Source organism: Trichosporon asahii, assembly GCF_000293215.1.
Source record: "Trichosporon asahii var. asahii CBS 2479 unplaced genomic scaffold scaffold00025, whole genome shotgun sequence".
NCBI classification, from domain to species: domain Eukaryota; kingdom Fungi; phylum Basidiomycota; class Tremellomycetes; order Trichosporonales; family Trichosporonaceae; genus Trichosporon; species Trichosporon asahii.
Genome location: NW_014040899.1, coordinates 318947 through 337623, shown reverse-complemented (window position 1 = coordinate 337623; position 18677 = coordinate 318947). Strand labels below are relative to the sequence as shown.

The 18677-nt window shown below is 58.5% G+C and overlaps 11 protein-coding genes and 2 non-coding genes across 13 annotated transcripts; 7 read left to right on the top strand and 6 right to left on the bottom strand.

Annotated features, from left to right (window-relative positions):
- Positions 1 to 136: 136 nt before the first annotated feature.
- A1Q1_00630 (uncharacterized protein) lies at positions 137 to 1018 on the bottom strand (the record flags this gene model as incomplete). Its single annotated transcript, XM_014325945.1, has 1 exon — positions 137 to 1018. The coding sequence occupies one exon, from the start codon at positions 1016 to 1018 to the stop codon at positions 137 to 139; it is 882 nt and encodes a 293-aa protein (XP_014181420.1).
- A 515-nt stretch (positions 1019 to 1533) lies between these two features.
- A1Q1_00629 (uncharacterized protein) lies at positions 1534 to 2424 on the bottom strand (the record flags this gene model as incomplete). The annotated part of the gene is made up of 1 exon (XM_014325944.1): positions 1534 to 2424. The coding sequence occupies one exon, from the start codon at positions 2422 to 2424 to the stop codon at positions 1534 to 1536; it is 891 nt and encodes a 296-aa protein (XP_014181419.1).
- Positions 2425 to 3103: 679 nt separating this feature from the next.
- On the bottom strand, positions 3104 to 4084 carry A1Q1_00628 (uncharacterized protein; the record flags this gene model as incomplete). Its single annotated transcript, XM_014325943.1, has 1 exon — positions 3104 to 4084. One exon carries the CDS (start codon positions 4082 to 4084, stop codon positions 3104 to 3106), a length of 981 nt encoding a protein of 326 aa, XP_014181418.1.
- An 846-nt stretch (positions 4085 to 4930) lies between these two features.
- On the top strand, positions 4931 to 6165 carry A1Q1_00627 (uncharacterized protein; the record flags this gene model as incomplete). The annotated part of the gene is made up of 3 exons (XM_014325942.1): positions 4931 to 5015; positions 5141 to 5226; positions 5302 to 6165. The coding sequence occupies 3 exons, from the start codon at positions 4931 to 4933 to the stop codon at positions 6163 to 6165; spliced, it is 1035 nt and encodes a 344-aa protein (XP_014181417.1).
- Positions 6166 to 6283: 118 nt separating this feature from the next.
- On the bottom strand, positions 6284 to 7421 carry A1Q1_00626 (uncharacterized protein; the record flags this gene model as incomplete). The annotated part of the gene is made up of 5 exons (XM_014325941.1): positions 6284 to 6307; positions 6352 to 6456; positions 6541 to 7164; positions 7207 to 7246; positions 7303 to 7421. 5 exons carry the CDS (start codon positions 7419 to 7421, stop codon positions 6284 to 6286), a joined length of 912 nt encoding a protein of 303 aa, XP_014181416.1.
- A 112-nt stretch (positions 7422 to 7533) lies between these two features.
- On the top strand, positions 7534 to 8484 carry A1Q1_00625 (uncharacterized protein; the record flags this gene model as incomplete). The annotated part of the gene is made up of 3 exons (XM_014325940.1): positions 7534 to 7740; positions 7813 to 7871; positions 7923 to 8484. 3 exons carry the CDS (start codon positions 7534 to 7536, stop codon positions 8482 to 8484), a joined length of 828 nt encoding a protein of 275 aa, XP_014181415.1.
- A 94-nt stretch (positions 8485 to 8578) lies between these two features.
- A1Q1_00624 (uncharacterized protein) lies at positions 8579 to 9163 on the bottom strand (the record flags this gene model as incomplete). The annotated part of the gene is made up of 1 exon (XM_014325939.1): positions 8579 to 9163. The coding sequence occupies one exon, from the start codon at positions 9161 to 9163 to the stop codon at positions 8579 to 8581; it is 585 nt and encodes a 194-aa protein (XP_014181414.1).
- Positions 9164 to 9726: 563 nt separating this feature from the next.
- On the top strand, positions 9727 to 10365 carry A1Q1_00623 (uncharacterized protein; the record flags this gene model as incomplete). The annotated part of the gene is made up of 1 exon (XM_014325938.1): positions 9727 to 10365. One exon carries the CDS (start codon positions 9727 to 9729, stop codon positions 10363 to 10365), a length of 639 nt encoding a protein of 212 aa, XP_014181413.1.
- Positions 10366 to 10416: 51 nt separating this feature from the next.
- On the bottom strand, positions 10417 to 11321 carry A1Q1_00622 (enoyl-CoA hydratase; the record flags this gene model as incomplete). The annotated part of the gene is made up of 3 exons (XM_014325937.1): positions 10417 to 10742; positions 10789 to 11032; positions 11076 to 11321. The coding sequence occupies 3 exons, from the start codon at positions 11319 to 11321 to the stop codon at positions 10417 to 10419; spliced, it is 816 nt and encodes a 271-aa protein (XP_014181412.1).
- Positions 11322 to 13376: 2055 nt separating this feature from the next.
- On the top strand, positions 13377 to 14936 carry A1Q1_00621 (MFS transporter, putative; the record flags this gene model as incomplete). Its single annotated transcript, XM_014325936.1, has 2 exons — positions 13377 to 13504; positions 13550 to 14936. 2 exons carry the CDS (start codon positions 13377 to 13379, stop codon positions 14934 to 14936), a joined length of 1515 nt encoding a protein of 504 aa, XP_014181411.1.
- A 1199-nt stretch (positions 14937 to 16135) lies between these two features.
- A1Q1_t139 lies at positions 16136 to 16226 on the top strand. The gene has a single exon. It is a non-coding gene; the product is annotated as a tRNA-Thr (tRNA).
- A 114-nt stretch (positions 16227 to 16340) lies between these two features.
- On the top strand, positions 16341 to 16431 carry A1Q1_t140. The gene has a single exon. It is a non-coding gene; the product is annotated as a tRNA-Thr (tRNA).
- Positions 16432 to 17273: 842 nt separating this feature from the next.
- A1Q1_00620 (uncharacterized protein) lies at positions 17274 to 18119 on the top strand (the record flags this gene model as incomplete). The annotated part of the gene is made up of 1 exon (XM_014325935.1): positions 17274 to 18119. The coding sequence occupies one exon, from the start codon at positions 17274 to 17276 to the stop codon at positions 18117 to 18119; it is 846 nt and encodes a 281-aa protein (XP_014181410.1).
- Positions 18120 to 18677: the final 558 nt, after the last annotated feature.

Below are 18677 nucleotides of genomic sequence, written 5' to 3'. Positions count from 1 at the left end.
CTGCAGTCCAGGGGTGGTAAGCCAACATGCCAGGGACGTGCTCCGATAACCTGGCGAAATTGACCGATCTCCGTCACTGCCAGTATGAGATGCCGATCCTCCATCACAACTGTCCAAAGAGGTGTTCAAACGCCGTTCATGGCATGTTCTTAGAGAACAAAGGTCCGTATCTCGTAAGGGGCATGTCGCCTCTAGGAAGAACGAAGTACGCCAAGTGTTCGAGGCCGGGAATTGTCGCGTTTCCGCGGCGCTCGAGTCCGTCTCGGCAGTAGAATGTCCCGGGTATGCGGGCGCCTCGGGTCGAGACGACGATATGGCTCGGCACGCCAGAGGGAAACTGCATCGCGATACCAGCTCCGCCGAACACCTCCTCGTATCGGTCCAACGGTAGTGCATTCCCCTCTGGCCAGCCGTTGGACTTGCCACTTGCAACCGTACCCGTAGGAATTACGACAGCATCCCAATACTTGGGCGACTCTTCGTATGGAAAGCCGGCCGTGAAGGCCCCCAGACCACGGGAATGCAGATGCACAAAATCTCCCGTCACCTGCCTTGGAGCGACGCTCGTGTCGTCCGTCTCCCAGATAGTGCGCAGGATGATGGGGTTGCCGTTCGAGTCTGCCGCACGGATTCGCATTCTACAGAATGTCTCGTAGGCGGAGGATGCCGTCACATTGGTCTCGAGCGGGAGGGGGACGAAGGGCATGTACTGGTCAATCCATGTTGAGCGAGCGTCGGGGATGAAGGTCGTGCAAAGTGGGTTGGCTGGGCAAGTATCCGCCGGACTTGGCACTGAAGCAAATGAGCACACGCCCTCATCTGGGAAATTGCCCCATTTACCGGACCAACTCTCTTCACTGCAGGGTGTCTGGTCAATGTAGCGTTGCGAGTTTCTCAAATCGCCAGGGGTATGAACGTCTATGCCCACAGCGAGAGGAAAAAGTGTCAAAAAGAGGACCAAGAGTCGGAGGCCAGTATCCCATGCCGGTGGCGATCGGCCAGTCGGGCCAAAGCGCATCTGATGTGGTTGGAAGAGCGATGTGCAGATCGAAGCTAAGTTGCTCTGGCACCATCTCACCGGCATCGTATAACGGATTGAGCTTCGTCGCATTCCCGCTGCGTGTCAGGGGGGCTTCGGGGGCAATGTCGCGCTGGAGTTCGGGGCAGTGGTGGTCGTTTTGACAGGAGGCTTCCAGGCACCGGTCCGAGGCGGGCTCGGATGAGGATACCGCCATCGTCGTCGGACAGCCCTGCAATAGTGCACAACCTGGACGTCTGCAGCGCTAGGGGCTCACAGCAGGGTACGTAGCAGGTCAGCTGGCACAGCTTGACTGCAACTGACTGTGACGTCACGGAAGATAGATGCCAACAACAGATCATATTCGTCGTGATCAGCAGTCAGTCCTCAGTTGTTGATGAATTGCGACCTGACCTTAAACATCGCGCTCCCCGATGCCCGGACCGACAGTCCGAACCACATCTCTTGCCCGGGAGAAAGTTACCTGCATCGCTTACGCAGCACTCGCATTCACCTCACCTACTGCTCGTAGGTGGCAGGCTAGCGGCGAAAAAGAACACTCCGTCCTCGTAAGGTACACGGACATTTCCTCGATGCGTCGGTTCCGTAGTATTGCACTGCGAGAACGTGCCCGGGACCATGACCGCCGTACTTGAGACAGCAACCCGACCCGTCCTAGCCGGATGTTGGGGGAAGAAGAACATGTCGGGCACGGAGGGGACGTAAACCCTCGCTCTGAGACGGTCGAAACGGTCCTGCGGCAGATTCTTCTTCAGCGTCTCCTGCAGCGCATCCCAGTCGCCTGTGACGGGAACGTCAGCGGACCAGGTAACGTTCAACCACCGGCCCGTGTGCGTGCCGTCGTCGATGCCGGCTGCAAACACCGGAGTCCCCTGCCCGTAGCTGATGGGCGGCATTGTCGAGTCCATTCTCCATTTGTCGGGAGAGTCGGGCTCGAAGTGCGTGCACATCGGGGTGTTAGCAAGAGTACCATACTTGCGTAGGAGATCGTTGTCCTTGTCGTCCTGGGCAAAGACCTCTTGGGATAGCTCATCGTTCTGGTTCGGTCGTGTCTGTTCCGTCTGGGCTAGCGTGCCAGATGTGAAGGCGAGAGTGAGGAGGACAAAGGATAGCACACCGAACGGCTTCGAAACAAGACGCGGCGCAGCGGAGGGTGGCCCCTCAGGCTTGTCCTGCAGATACACCCTGATATCGGTTACGTTGTGCTCTGCAAAACAGCCGCCGACCTTGTAGCTCGTCATGTCCTTCTCAGCGGTGCCGTTGTAGGGTCCTACGGCGACGGCGCAGTGACTCCACGCACCGACGTTCGTCGCGTTGTCCGGTGGGCAACAGAGGCTGTTGATAGCCTCGTTGAGGCCAAAGGTGTAGTTGAACCACATGCCCATCGTGGAGAGCAATTCGAGGTGAGTGATGGTGCAGTGGGACGGTCATCTCTGGCTGTTCTCATCTACTCGAAGGCACAGAAGCTATTGTCTGAATAGCGCTGGCGCCCCACATGGATCAGTTGCATAACGGCAGGAGTCATGACGGCGTATGCCGTAGTCAATAGCGTGCCCAACGCTAGTCGGAGCTCCGCGGTCCAAGGCACAGGCGCTAGCGCACTCACTCCAGGATCCAGGATGTATCAGCAGCGTCACGAACCAGCTTCAAGGACGTCACCATCGCCGGCCGCCCGAACTCGCTTCCGAGAATGGATCACGGGCTGGGGACATGACGATCACTTCTCATCCACAGGACGTCCTCACGGCAGTGCTTAGTCCCAGACACACCTGTGCCGTACGCCGAAGCTGGCAAGGCCGCACGAAGCGATGGAGGGGACCATGTGGAGACCAATGGCTCCGATGTCGGAGACCATGTGCGCTAGTGCCTGAGTCGGAAGAGGCAGGTGACATACTGCCCTCAAACCACAACGCTGTCGCTGGGCTCCTAGCAGCGGCAGCAGCTGACCGCAGTGACCGAAGTCTTGGCACCGTGTCAGCCTTACGGCCTCGCGGCAGCTTCGCCAGAGTGAGTTTGACAGGGGCCGACCGACGTAACTTACACCAGACCGATACCGGACAGCTCTTAACATGTCATCTGCAGGGGATCCAAGGCGGTGAAGTAGAACAGACGGTCCCAATATGGCACGCTAACATTGCCCCTATGCGTAGGGGCGGTCTGGTTGATGCACTCGGAGAACGTTCCGGGTATCATCACAGCAGACGACGACACGGCAGGTTGGCCATAGTTGCTTCGCGGAAGACCCGCGAACGCAAACATGTCACCGACGAAGGGGACATACACCTCCTTCCGTAGCCTCTTCATGCGGTTGTCCGGGATCGCAGTGCGCATCTTCTCTTGGAGCGCCGTCCAGTTTCCTGTCACTGGCACTTCGGCTCGCCACGTTACGTTCAGATACCAATACTCCCCCTTCGATGGCCCTTCCTCTATCCCGCTTGCCCCACCTTCAAGTTCCCAACCTGAGGGTCCCACCACAATCGGGGGCATCTCCCCATCCAACTCCCACGATGAGGGATCGTCGGGCTCGAAATGGGTGCACATTGGGTGATCTGCTAAGGGACCGTACTTCATCATCATGTCGTCCTTCCACCGGTCGATGTAACCGAGATACACGTTCAAATCCTGATTCTGGTCGGTTGTGTTCGTCCCAGCGTCTGGTCGTGAGCTATCGGCTCTCACCGCGACCATAGGGCGGTCAGACTTCCAGATCGTTTGATGCTGCGCGAGGCTCAGTGACGCCAGAGAGAGAGCGACGACGATGCAGGCGAGGACGCCAAGCGGTTTCGGGGCTATCCTACTTGATGATGATGCCTTGGGAGGGTGCTCGGGGTAGTCTTGCAAGTATAAGCGGAGGTCGGTAACGTTTTGCTTCTCGACAAAGCACTTGTTGACCGTCGTACTAGTCGAGTGAAAGATATCGGAGCCGTTCCCAACAACAACTGAGCAGAAGCTCCACTCTCCGATGTTGGTGTTGTTGCCCTCGGGACAGCAGCGGGCGTTCGCTGCGTTGTTGCGTGCGAAGGTGTAGTTGTACCACATGCCCATGGCGAATGTGTCGGCGGAGTGGTAAATATTTCGGTCCGACGGTGTATGCGTTGGCCGGCAAAGATGTGGCTACAGTTGAAGTGCTTTTGTACTGTCGATGCAGGTAGCGTTTTAAGGTTTTGGGGCAACGATATCTGTTACTTACGGTCAGTCAACTCGGATCCACATGACCTGGCGAAACTTGGCAAACGTGAGTACAACACGTCCCTCCTGTCATCGCGGACGTCACTCGCAGGTAGGGCGGTTCGAACATGGGCGAGGGGAGACAAAAACACAAGGTGTATGCTGCACTGATGTTGGAAGCAGGGGATCCTGCTCAATACCGGCCGTTTCGAGCTGTAGCACCAGGCTGGGAGCAGTGAAGACATTGTTAGCACCACTCGACTTTGCGACTGGACGTCAGTAAACAACGATCAGACCTCGTCGCACGATCCGACGTCATCAGTGCCTTGTAACAGCATTCCCTGCCGTTTCGTGTCTTGGATAATAGAGACAAAGCTGGAAGAGTGTGCAGTAGTCGAGGAGGAAGTTCAGGTGACTCGGTCAGAACTCAAAACACAGCTCGAATCCAGGCACAGACTGACGGCGGCTAAGTCTCCCACGGCTGCACATCTTCAGCTGACTTGCACGTGACTCCTCGTCATGTGCCTACCAGAGGGTTCGATGACGCGCCGTGGGCTTCGCCGAGGATACACCGAGAACAGGCGTATGCGGGGCCGGGCATCATCAGACCTCCACCTTTCGGCTGGCTGTTGCTGGCACGCTGGTCCGCGATCTTTGCTCTCGACGCTGTCGTCAACTACCATCTGCAACCTCCCCCAATCCATTCACACTCAACAGCCCATCATGTCTGACGCCGGCTCAGAGGGTCCCCTCGACCCCACTCTCCAGAACATCCTCGACCAGAAGAGCCTCAAGTGGATCTTCTGTGGTGAGTACATGGCTTGGGCCGGTGACCAGTTGCTCTCAAGGACGGCCATCTGACCACCACTGAACTCATCTTGCGGGACTGCCTTCTAGCTGCCGTGTAAACATGCCCCAAGCTAACAACTTCAGGTGGAAAGGGTGGTGTCGGAAAGACGACGACGTCATGTTCGCTTGCGATCCAGCTGTCCAAGGTCCGCGAGAGCGTCCTTCTCATCGTGAGTAACATGGATGCCGCTGTCGAGTGATCTCGATGCCTAGCTGCCAGCAGTTGGCTCAAGCTAACTATTCAGTCCACTGACCCGGCGCACAACCTGTCTGACGCCTTTGCCCAAAAGTTCGGCAAGGACGCGACCAAGGTGAACGGCTTCGACAACCTGTACGCGATGGAGATCGACCCGAACAGCTCGATGCAGGAGATGATCGAGAACAGCGACCAGGGCGGTGCGATGGGCGGCATGATGCAGGACCTCGCCTTTGCGATCCCGGGTGTGGACGAGGCGATGGGTTTCGCCGAGGTCATGAAGCACGTGAAGAGCATGGAGTTCAGCGTCATCGTGTTCGACACTGCGCCGACAGGCCACACGCTGCGTTTCCTCTCCTTCCCTTCCGTGCTCGAGAAGGCGCTCGGTAAGCTCTCGCAGCTCTCTGGCCGCTTCGGACCGATGATCTCGCAGATGAGCTCCATGTTCGGCGGCCAGGCCGGCGCGCAGGAGGACATGTTCGCCAAGCTCGAGCAGATGCGCGAGACGATCACCGAGGTCAACACGCAGTTCAAGGACGCGGACCTGACGACATTCGTGTGCGTGTGCATCTCCGAGTTCCTGTCGCTGTACGAGACCGAGCGCCTCATCCAGGAACTCACCAAGTACGGCATCGACACGCACAACATTGTCGTCAACCAGCTCCTGTACCCGAAGAAGGGCGACCACTGCGACCAGTGCTCGGTCCGCTACAAGATGCAGCAGAAGTACCTCAAGGAGGCGTACGACCTGTACGACGACTACTTCCACATCGTCCTCCTCCCGCTCCTCACGCACGAGGTCCGCGGAAGCGACAACCTCAAGAAGTTCTCCGAGCTCCTCGTCAAGCCCTACGAGCCCGGAGAGGTCCAGAAGCTCGAGGACATTCCCGACGACCCCGACGCCGCCAACTAGAATACTAGGTTACACAGCACAGACTTGATGTAGATTTAATTGCAGACGAAACGCACGTTGCTACAGGGTTGCATACGGCCGATAATTCAGCCCAGAGGTCTACTACAGTCTAATCATATTACGCAGACGCGCCGAGGAACTGCTGCCGCTGTTTGTCAGTTGAGGTCCAGGGCCCTAGAAACTCACAAGCTGCTTGACGCTCGCCTGCTGCGCGGGGTCGAGCGCGTTGATCTGCTCCTGCGTGAGTTGCAGGACCTGCACGAGCATTTGCTGCTCGTTAGCTATCGCCGCCTGAAGTTCAGCTTACCTTCTGGTCCTCTGGGAGGCCGGCGAGTGCGGCCTGAGTGGCAGGCGGGAGGGGCGGAGGAGGCGCACCATATCCACCTGAGGCGCCGCCGTATCCCTGTTGCGGGGGATAGTTTTGGGGCGGGGGAGGGCGGTTGTACCTCCTGCCGCCGGAGCCGCGGGAGCAGGGGCAGGGGGAGCAGCGCCGGAAGCGGGGAAGGGAGGGTATCCGCCAGCGGGCGGCGCGCCACCCCAAGCGGGAGCGGTGGGGTTGCCGGGGTTCTGTCCGGGGAGGGGCTGGATGCGCTGCAGCACGGAGGGGTCGACAATGTTGAGCAGCAGCATGGCCTGGAAGAGGGCGTAGGCGAGCTGGGGCCGGTCGGCGAGTAATTGACGGGCCTGTTCCGGCTGAGCGGTCACCAGCGCCTTCATGTCGGCCATGACACGCTGCATCTCGCCCGGGTTCACCTCGGCCAGCGTCTTGCTGATCGCATCCGTCGCCTTCTGGCCCGGCGGAGGTTCTCTTCCCGCCGGAAGCGCAGACATGTCCACTCCACCCACTGAAGGAGACATGTCCCTGTTAAATCCACCGGCTCCGCCACGGGGAGGGGGGCCTCTCCGCCTTCCCCCGTCGTCCGTCGAGAGCTCGATGCGCACCGGTCGTCCGTTGATCGGCACATCCTGCAGATTCCGCACCGCGCTGTGCGCCGTCGCCTGGTCTGTTTGTCAGCTAAGCCCTCCAACGTCAGAGCTTACCATAGAACTGAACAAAGGCGTACCCCTTGCTCTTTCCTGTCTGCGCGTCAAACTTGATTCTGTCATTAGCTCAAGACAACGAGATAGGGAGCTCACTCGACGTTAGCTACGGGACCGACTTCGGAGAAAACGCTGGCGATCTGCTCCTCGGACACATCGTAGGGGATGTTAGCGACGAAGACAGTGCGCGACACCTGGGTGGCGGGGGGCGGCATGGTGGTGGATGGTCGGATGCTTGAGAGGAGAGCGTCGCTCGCTCGCATTATTGTTGCCTTGGGTCGCGATGATTTCAGCGGTTGCGGTCATGACGAACGGAAGTATTTCCACATGGGCAACCAGCGAAGTCCGGCGGCAACGGAATCAAATGATAACAACAGACGAGCTGGTCTCGACGAGATTTCAGCAGCGAGCGGCGAGCAGTTGACATCATCGACTCCAGCAACGGCAATGACCAACGTCCTGTCCTTTGACAAGGGTGCCTGGGACGACCGCGAGCTTATCAACGCATACGATGCGTCGCTGCTAGAGTTCCACGTGAGTTAGATCATCCTGGTTTCAACTGACGTCCAGATTCATAACCCGGGACCTGGCAGCTGGCTCGACAAGGCGACTGCGGCCCTGGCAAAGGGCCAGCCATTGCCAGGTGCAACGGCGTATGGATCCTCGTGAGTACAAGTCTCAGCTACGATCGCAGTATGCTCAAGCTAACAATCCAGATGGTATACGGCTTCGAAACCGCCAGAGAAGGAAACCCGCATCAAGAAGCGGAAGAAGAACCCGTATGCGAATGGAAGCGAAGCGTCACCCGCGCCAAACCCTTACTCCACATCTGCTTCTGCGTCGACGTCAACGCCGCAAGTTGAGCGCGCCTCGTCGCCGACGTACCACCCCGCGTCGCCCGAGCCTGTTGACAAAGCGATCGAGGCGGACGATGAGGAACCCGTAGTCGCCGCAGATGACGACGAGGAAGGCGAGGACGAGGGCGGCTACGACGAGCAGGAATGGCCCGGATACGAGGGCGCAGAGCAGGAGTGGGAAGCGCCCGAGTCTGCCGTTACTGCACCGCAGACCGAGGCGCCGTCCGCTGACGCTGGACTCGCCTACCCTCCTCCGAGAGGACACTGGGACGCTTCGCCCGTGTCGCGCGAAACGGCACTGGGCTACGCGCTGAATGCGCAGTACTGGGCAGGATACTGGATGGGCGTGGCGCGGTACGCTCCCGCCGAAGGTGCTGAGGGCGAGCCGGCAGCGAAGAAGCAGAAGCCCCTGCGTCGATGAAGGGGATAGACGTCTAGATCATTCATTTCTTGTATGTACAACTAAAGCACGCCATGTATCTATGTGGGAACCTCATGACTCATCGCATCTCCGTCTACTGACTTGCCTCACTTGTTCCGTCGGGTGTTTGCGTCGAGTACGCTTTCGCAGGCAGGCTGGCATTGGGATCCTCTGGACGCTCGACCCATGGTCCATCCGGCCACGCCCTCAGTCCGCCCTCATCCTTGTCCTTCGCGACCAGCTCAAACCTCTCCTCCACACTATCCGGCAGCCCCTTCGCATACTCCGCGGCCTCAAGATATCGCGGCGAGTGCTGCTCCCTCCCCTCCACTGGCCCGCACATCGCACCGTCCCGGGCCAGCTTGCGGAAGTGCGCCTCCGTCCCCTCCGCGCTTACTACCGCATGCAGATAAGCACGGAAAGGCGGATTCCCTGCCGCCTCGCGCTCGACTTTCGACTCGGGCGGCCGCTTCGCATACTGCTCGTCTGCGCGCGGTGTTGACCCGACTGGCGGCCAGCCCCGCGACGCTGTGACCACACCCCACAGGTCCATGTGCATGCGTGTGTGGGGGTACTCTTTCGTGATTGTTTTCATGGCTTCGCACGCATCACGGAGCGTGGGGTACACCGTATCGGAGACGAGGTAGGGGCGATAGTCGTAATCGGCGCTAGAGGGCATGTTAGAGGGCAAATTATATGGAACTGAGATACGACGCATCGGAGACCGAGAGGAGTGACTGGTAGGAGTGGAGTGACAAAGTCAGGTGATCGACCTCGGACCGAGTCCTCCGCGTGTTGTTGACATCAGCAGCAGTCAGATTAAGGTTTCGCTCCAGCACTCCCTTCCTCTGGGTCACTCGTTCCTCCGACTCCCACGCATCTTGATCCTAACACCACTCTTCCACCCCACAGCCCGTAGGAATCATGAACCGGGAAGCAAACTGGATGCTTCTGTGGGATCGGCGGGAGAGTGCCTTGCCTGCTGCGTTCCTGCCCTGGTGAACACTGAGTTAACGCTGAGGTGTCACTCGCTGTGCGGTCTGAATGAGTGTCTGCTTCTCAGATCTCTCGGGACAAGGTTGGATTTCCACAGGTAGCCATGGAAACGGCGCGACGGCGAGGGCATCACATGCGATGTATTTCTGGAACGAACATTGCCTTACAGAAAGATTCTCGCTCGCCGAAAGATATATAAGAAGCCCCGCAGTCCTCAGCGACCCCCTACCACTAGCGTTCCAAACAATGAAAGCCGCTATCATCCTAGCTGCCCTCGCCTCGGTCTCGGCGAACCCGACCTCGATCAGTAAATACCCCTTCTCACTTGCGCTAACAGTAGACTACGAGCCAAACCTCGCGTCCCCCTCCTGTTTCTCGAGCCTCGAGTCCGCCTCGGCATCTATCAAGCGCGCCTCGGACGGGCACGGTTTCGCCCACTTTGATGACTGGGGAGTGCTCACGTCCTACAACTCCGCGGGGCATGCGGTGCAGCACGCCGTCGTGTCCTGGCCGGCTACGGTGGCCTACTTCGAGTCTCTGGGCAAGTGGGACGCGTTCGCAAAGACGGGGCATCTGGGCGAGATCTGCAGCAGGAACCTGACGGACGACGTGCATGAGCGCATCAGGAGGGCGAGAGAGGAGAAGAAGGAGCAAGGCGAGGAGGCTTGGCCCAAGGTGCCCTTCGAGTGTCGGGAGAAGATCCCCGCGAGCAACACCAACAGGGAGGGGCGACAGCTCAAGCCCTACGTCCCGCCCCAGGCTACTCGGCAGGTGCAGATGTGGTGCCTGAACACGCCCTGCTCCCGGGACAGTGATTGCAGCTCGCAAGGATGCGGGACGTGCATCATGCGCGACAAGTTCATGTTCCTGTCATGTTCTGGCTAAGCCTATGAATCTATGCATGTGTCTATGACTCCCTGTCAACCGTCGAAGCGACTAGAGCTTTGAGTCGACCCATTTCGGCGCCCTCTTCTCCGCAAAGGCGTTCATGCCCTCTCTCCAGTTCTCCCCAGACGTGACGGCCTTGTACTTGGCCGACTGGGTGAAGCGGTCCATGTGCCGGTCAAAGCCCATCTCCTCCTCGACAAGCCTCAGGCCCCAGGAATGCAGAAGCACCGAGTCGGGCGAGTTGGCCACGGTCTGGCGGGCGATGTCGAAGGCTGTGGACTCAACTTCGCCATCGGGCACGACGCAGTTCACGAGTCCCGCTCTCTCGGCTTCACGGGCGGGAATGTCGCGGCCTGTCATGAGCCACTCGGCCGCTGGAAGTCAGCTTGCGGTTGAGCGGTGGTGTAAAGAATGACTCACCTTTCTGCCGTCCGACGAGATAGACCAACCGCGGGAGACCGCCGCCGCCAGCAGGCACACCACGCTTCGCCTCGGGCAAGCTGAGGACTGCGCTTTCTCCAGCAACCACCACGTCGAAGTTGGTCAGCATCTCGACCGCTCCACCAACAACGATGCCACGGAGCGCAGCGATGATCGGCTTCTTGATCTTTCTTCGTGCAAGCCCAGCGAGGCCCGTTCCGCTCTTCGGCATGGGAGAGATGCCCTTGCCCTGCATATTAGCGGTAGCCGTCAAAGGCAAGACTCACAATCTCGATCAGATCTCCGCCGGCACAGAACGCCCGCTCCGTCGTCGTGCCCATGATCGCGCATCGCATACTCGGCTCGGCCTCGTACCAGTCCCAGAGCCTGTCGAGGGCCTCATTCGTGACTTTGTTCAGGGCATTCCATTGCCGCGGCCGGTTCAAGGCAACGTGCAGGATGTGCTCGGCGGGGAAGGTCACAACGATGTGCGCCTCGGAAGGGGTTTCGGGCGGCGGGGTTTGGAACGGCATGGTTGTCGATCTTCCGCCTGTATCGTTGTTCGTTCGATGAGCTGGCGATGGGAGGTAAGGTGATAGTCTATGAGCCTATGTATCTAGGTAGACGAAGAGCAAAGTCGAGGATGGAGCAACGTTTCCCGAAACGCGACGCTGGACGCGGGTATGGAGGCCCACTCTTTAGCCGGCTATCGAGGGGGCGGACATGGCCGACTGCCCATATCAACGGCGCGCTCGGCCGTAAGAGCCATTATCTAATCAACGCCTCCCCCTCCGGCCCTCCAACGAGTTCGGCTTCATCTGTCGCTGCAACTCCGCTCCGGACTGACATGGAACAGGCATCGTAAACAGTATCAGCAGGGCGTAGAGGAGTGGGGCGCTGTTGCACCGCAAGCACTCTTCGATCACCTCCACTGGTGTCACCCGTCCTCCATCCTCCCACTCCGACCACCCTCTGCAACTCCATTGTTCCGCCATCACGCCTCTTGGACGTCGCTTCTCCGCTGCCGCGTCCGCTCGGGCGCCGCCGCCGACGCCCCCGCCAGCAGAAACATGCATATAGCCCTTCCCGTTCGTATAACGGCTAGTATGCTCGCTTGTCATTACGTAACACGACCGCGGGAGATCGGAGTTCGATTCTCCGACGGGAAGCACAAGACGCTGAAGTGCGTCTGTTTTTGGCCCCATGGAGGGCGGAAGGGGGCTTGGGAGGTCTGCGAGGTGTGGGGAGCGTAAAGCGGGGGAGGTGGGGGAAAACAGACGGCGGCGGTGGCGGCGAGGGAAGGAGGATCGACGGATCACGCACGATCGAGCTCAGTGCATTTTGGATTGCGTCGACAGAGATCTCTGTTCCGTGCTCCACTTCTCCTTCCCCAATGTGTGAGCCGGTTGCTTATTGACCTCCCTGTGAAATGTCGTCGATGGTGCTGTTCTGGAGCGTTGCAAGGGGGCACGAGCGTAGCCGGAAGATGAGTCGCACGAACAGGATGGTGTGATCAGCACTTTGCGGTTCTCGTGCCCTTGACGACTGTGGAGCCCTCGAAGCGCCAAGTCGAGCGAGTGACGGCTACAAGGCTGGTGTGGTCTTATGGAGGAACGTGCCTGATAGATGATGTTGGGCCGTTGGAGATGATGAAAGTGCTCATGAAGCACTCGGCAGCGGACAGAGTCTGGCCCCTGCGATGGAGCGCTCCAGGAACGACAGAAGCGGACTAAGTCTGTTCGAATTGCTTCCCGAGATCTGGGTGCTCCGAACTCGTCGGACGTGATTGTTCGTTTGTGGTGAACCTGATGCGGTACGACACTCGTCCGCAATGAGCAATTGGCTGGGGCGTATCACAAACCGGTGTGTCTCACCAATTGCTTGTCACGTATGGGTGATCGCTAGAGTCATATCAATGATCCCATGCTAATCCAACTCTCCGACATGCTCAGTGTTCCCGAGATGGGTGCGATGTCCAGCCTCGCACGACCCGGATCGGGTGGAGTGGTTGATGAGGGCCTCCAGATCCGAGGTTGTGATTGGATAGATAGAGCTGCACGTGGCTATCAAGCTGCGGATCGCCTTATCAGTTCGCTGTGTCGGGCGTGGTAGTCTTGTGCAGAATGGCGCACTCTCAGCGCTGTCTTCCATCATATCTGGAATAGACAGGCATGCATGCACTCCATCCGTGCGTGACAGATCTTGGAGCCTGACGACGCCCAGTGGCAGACTGCGAAGCGAGCTGGTCAACCGGGGAAAAAGTCGGGTCCAAGAAGGTCTGGGCATTCCTTGGCGCTCGTCTGGGCCACCACCGTCTTTATACCAAGCCCCCCCACGCCCATGTCGCCATCGCCTTCTGCTGCAAATTTCTTCATCGTCCAAGACCTCCCCTGCATATCTACCGACAAATGATCGCCGTGCATGTTCAGAATGTCGCCATCGAACTGCGCTCTGTCGCAATATACATAACTCTCTCCGTCGCTCTCGATGCAGATCTTTGCTAGCTTGCAGATGCCAATGGAGCTCTTTAAATACGAAAGACATGCAGACGTTCCGAATCAGCACTCACCCCATTCCGAACAACAGCAATGTCGAAGCAGGAGGTCCTCTACCAGGAACACGATCCGGAGCACTTTCCTCCTCCGCCTAGCGAGACGGAGGGGCTCACTCTCGTGAAGGATTGGACAGAGGCAGAAGAGCGCGCCGCGAAGCGCAAGTGAGTCTCTCACGTGACCCACCTTCGTGGCACCACTAACTCCAGGCTCGATCTTATCATCATGCCGATCCTGACGCTGGGCTTCTTTTGCCTGCAGCTCGACCGCGGGAACATTGCGAATGCGCTCACGGACAACTTCATGAAAGACGTCGGCGTGAATCAAGACCAGTTCAACGTTGGGCAGCAGATGCTCTCGCTCGGCATTGTACTGTTCGAAGTTCCCTCTAACATGGCGCTGTACCGTGTCGGTCCCGCCAAGTGGCTCACGCTGCAGCTCTTCCTCTTCGGCATTGTCAGCACCTTCCAAGCCTTCCAGCACGGGTACGGCGCTTTCATTGCGACACGCTTCCTTCTCGGCATCACCGAGAGCGGCTTCATCCCCGGCGGTCTCTGGACACTGAGCACGTGGTACACGCGCACCGAGACTGCGAAGCGTGTCATGTTCTTCTACTTTGGCAACCAGATCGGCCAGGCGTCATCCAAGCTCCTCGCCTACGGTATCCTGCATATGCGCGGTGTCGCCGGCAAGCCGGGCTGGTTCTGGCTTTTCTTCCTCATGGGTCTCTTCACCATCGCGTCCGGTTTCATCTACGGTTTCTTCCTTCCCGACAGTTTCAGCAAACCTGGGTCCGCCTTCCTCCCCCGCGTCTCCTACTTCTCCCAGCGGGAGCTCGAGATCCTCCGCGCACGTGTTCTGCTCGACGACCCCGCCAAGGAAAAGAAGAAGAAGCACATCTCGCTGAACGGCTTCAAGCGCGCGTTCGGTAACTGGCGTCTCTGGCTGCACTTCCTCATCACGCTTTGCAACAATGGTCCGCAGCGTGCTTTCGACACGTACTCCCCTTCCATCGTCAACTCATTCGGTTTCAAGAACCTCGAGAGCAACGCGCTGGCCTCGGTCGGATTCTGGCTCCAGGTCCCCGTCTCCTTTATCTTCTCCTGGGTCAGCGACCACTTCAACCGCCGCGGCGAGACCGTCATTGCCGGCTTGGCGTGCCATATGACGGGCTACATCTTCAACCGCGCCTTCACCGAGCTGCAGGGCCAGAGAGGCGTCAAGTACTTCGGTGTCGTGTGGACGCAGACCTTCGGCACCTTCTCCCACCCCCTCAACATCGCCTGGATGTCCCTGACCGCGAGGGACACGGAGGAGCGGGCCCTCGCCATGGCGATGGTCATCATGGGGGCGAATACCGCGGGCATCTACGGCGCGCAAATCTTCCGCTCAGACGACAAGCCCAAGTATCGCCGTGGCTTTAGCATTGCCATTGCGATTCTCGCTTTCGGCCTCCTCCTCGCCGTGCTCAGGTACCTTGACAGCTTGCGCCAGCGCCGCAAGGCCAAGAAGCAGAGCGAGATCGTCGAAGCCGAGCACGGCAACACCACCTCATCGAGCGACGCTAGTATCGCCAGCGACGAGAAGAAGCTGTAGATTATCCAACCAACAGTCCCTCCTTATGTGTACCATGTCCCATAATGTATATAGTGCTTAGTATGCGATCGTATCATGTTCTCAGCAAACTCGAGCGGAGCCAGGCGGATGTTCGTGTCCGACGACCTCGGCATCCATCCAAGCGTGACAAACTGATAAGACACAGTATTGAGAGTGGGGGCACGAGCTAAGCGCGTTGTTTGTTCGCGGAGCAACTCCACTCCGCCTGACAGGCGTCTTGCTGGTGTTTGGTCGCCGATGCACCTCGACGCTAACCAGATACGGCAGTAATGCATGCCGTAAGCCGGCGACTTATCTTGTGCGCGCCTACGGAAACTCTGAAAACTGAGAAAGCCGAGCTGTTTACGCGCACGAGCTAGTCTGCACAGCCGCACACCCGCACCGGAGGTGGCTGGTTGGAGCTATCTTGACACGGTCTTGACGAAAGACGGCGATCCGTCCGTCGACATCTTTGCACTTCTGCACCACAGATGTGCGAAAAAAGTCAGTTCGAGACGAAAACCCATTCGATAATGTTTCTGCAGAGCATGGATTGTGCGTGGATGCGGCGTGGAACATGTTTATCTTCATTTTCGACGCGTTGTTTGGTGCCACGGGACGAAAACACAACCAACTGACGGCTTATCGGACCGATCACTAGTGGTTCCTGATAAGATAGGCGCGCGAGAAAAGTGGCATCACGCCTCTCCTTTGCGGGCTGAGGGCGATGTGTGGATGGGTGCATGCGCTCTGTGACATTCCTCCGCTGTCACTAGCGCAAAGGCTTTGCGGAACGGAGAGTATAAAGGGGCAGTTCCGTCGTCTTCAATGTTGACATCGCTCCATCCGCCATGCCCATCATACCCACCACCCGGCAGCTTCAGGCATGCCAGCCGGCCCGGGGGCCTCTCCCTGGTCCTCACCTCCGCGGCCGAGCACGCGCGAAACTGCTATGGTCCTAGTATGGTAATGCAGCCTGGGACTGGACCTGCTTACGCTCTACTGACGGCCGCACTGACCTAAGACGCAATCGACGCCGATGGAGACGGGCTGGATTGCTGACTGGACAACAAGCGCAGCGGATTTGGACAACCGTCTAGGGTGTAGGTGCTGGGTGGCGGGGAACGCTGTGCCGTCACAGCTTGGCCTCCGAAACCGGACCCACGCACTGTCCGGCGTCGGCGTCGGCTTTCGTGTCCGCCTTCTTAGTTCAGTGGCTAGAATTTTCCACTAGTAGTATCACCCTGATATGCTATGGAACGGTCACCCGTTCAATTCGGGTAGAAGGCAACGCCGACGCGTTGAGGGGTGTCCGAAGATGCTCAGCAGCGCTTTTTGGTCATTCTTCGGTCTCGGAATCGGCGGGCGGAACTCCGCTCCGCTCGGCGCAGCTCATCGTGCTCGGCCTTCTTAGTTCAGTGGCTAGAATTTTCCACTAGTAGCGGTGCATCATCGGACTATGGAACGGTCACCCGTTCGATTCGGGTAGAAGGCAGCCCAGAGCGGCGCATCAACCTCTTGCATACGCGAGAGGATGGTGCGAACGTTTCTTTTGGCATGTTGTGATTCGGCGTGGAGGTAAGGGATCGGATGGTGGCGCTGGGGCGGTTTGGGTCCGATGGGGTCGGTGTTTTGGAGGAAGGTAGGAGGCCGACTGATAAGATAAGGCTCCTGCATGTAAGCGCGCTGGATAAACTCGCTGGAAAGTCACCGTGCACGCCTACCAACGCGGGCTCGTAGACGGCGTTCCGGCCTTGCGGACCGATAAGATCAGGGAAAAGTCCGTCACGCAGTGGGGCGTCGTGGGGGCGAGAACACGCGGTGCCAAACGACTCGAATGCTATTTCGGCGCCAGCGATGTGCAAAGGTTTCAACATCACGGACCCATCGGAGATGGCGAGCAAGACGCTCCGCGACACTACGTGCTGGACCGAGCTACTGATGTGACGTTGCTGTTTTTTGCGCGCCTTTGAGCATCTTTTTACTGATCAGCTGACCACACACGCACTTTTTGCACGCCTATCGGTTTTCAACGATGTGGCTCTCGGTAATTTTCCACCTGTGGCTCTGTTGTTGGAACGTTTGAAGTTGTTACTGGCGGATCTGTATGTCCCGTTGATCAGTATCCCTCGTAGCTGCCATGGTTCACAACTCACAGCAGTGCCCCCTCGGTACGACAGAGTCCTTATCTCTCTTCTCACTTTCTCAGCGACGAAAATGCCCTCCCACGCGGGTATAAAAGGCAGCTCGTTCGAAACAGTTCGAAAAGACAGCTCCAACGCAATCGCCTCTCCCTCTTCGCTAGACCCCTCCCGCTAGAACCTCCTCGTAGTCACCATGCCTCTCATCCCCACCACCATCGAGACGCTCAAGGCCGACCTGGCCCGCGCTCCCGTCGACGATGTCTTCCTCATCCTCTCCGGAACTGAAGACGCAAATGGCCAATCCTGGTGCCACTACTGCAACCTCGCTCGTCCCGACATTGAGCGTGTCTTCTCCTCTGACGACAAGTGTGAGTGCAACGCCTTCCCCGTCGCCGTGCTGACAGAAGATACACTCGTGCTCAAGGTCGTCCGCGGCGAGCTCCTCTCCGAGTCCATGTTCTGGCTCGCCTCTTCGCTCCAGGTCCGCGGCGTCCCCTCGATCTACCGTTTCGCGCGTGGTGGTCAGCCTGTGGCCGGATGGGAAGACCACCTCTTCCAGCCGCACTGGGAGCCAGCCTCGTACCGCGCCTCCGACTTTGGTGCCTACCTGGACTGGTGGGCAGCGGGCGTGTCTGAGTTCGAGGACTTCCTCATTTCCTCTTCCTCAGAGCCGTACGTGCCTCCCGAGCAGCGCATCGAGGCCCTGGCGCAGGAGTGGGACGAGATGAAGACCATCATCGCTGCGCGCAAGGCGAAGCAGGAGAAGGACGACGCGTGGCGCCGCGAAAAGGCCGAGAAGGCGGCTAAGCGCAAGGCCCGCGAGCAGAGGCGCGCCAGCGAGCTCGCCAAGGCTGCTGAGGTCAACCGGCCCGCGCTCGCCAAGCTCGATCCCAACGTCTATGGCCGCCAGCAGGTCCGCGCCGCTGCGCTCAGACGACTGCGCCCCACGAAGGGACGGCTGCAGTACATCAAGTCTGTGCAGAGGGAGAACACGAAGGTCTTCTGCGACGGCGAGGTCTGTGTGCCAACTGCCGCGTGACTGTACTTCTCCCTCCGCTGCTCCATCTCGATTCCTTCTTTCGTTTCCATACGTGTTTCCGTAAAGATCGTAATACAAGTTGCCCGATGTTACTAGTAGCCCTTTTAATCATAGAGGAGCTGCAAATCTCAGCGCTGTGCCTTTGTCGTACAGTTGGAGAGATTCGGCCGTTCGTATATCATCTCCGGCAGGTGGTCAAATCATCCTATATGCTCTCAGAGTCACCGAGCGTCCATGCGCTGTCGGTCTGCCACTTGCTGGTCAGATGCACATCTAATAGCTCCCAATTCCAGCCAAGCGAGAGAGCGCCAATGTTTACAACCCTTGGAAGACGCGGCCCTCCAACTAGTTCCTGTTCGTATAACGGCTAGTATGCTCGCTTGTCACTGCCTATTTGACCGCGGGAGATCGGAGTTCGATTCTCCGACAGGAAGCTACCGAGCCTCTACACGAGGCATTCATCTTTTGTTGCTTGTCGGTGCGTCTTGACGGTCTGGTTGGATGACTTCGAAGGGTTGTTCAGGGTGCAGAGTTGACACAAACAACCTCCACCAAGCT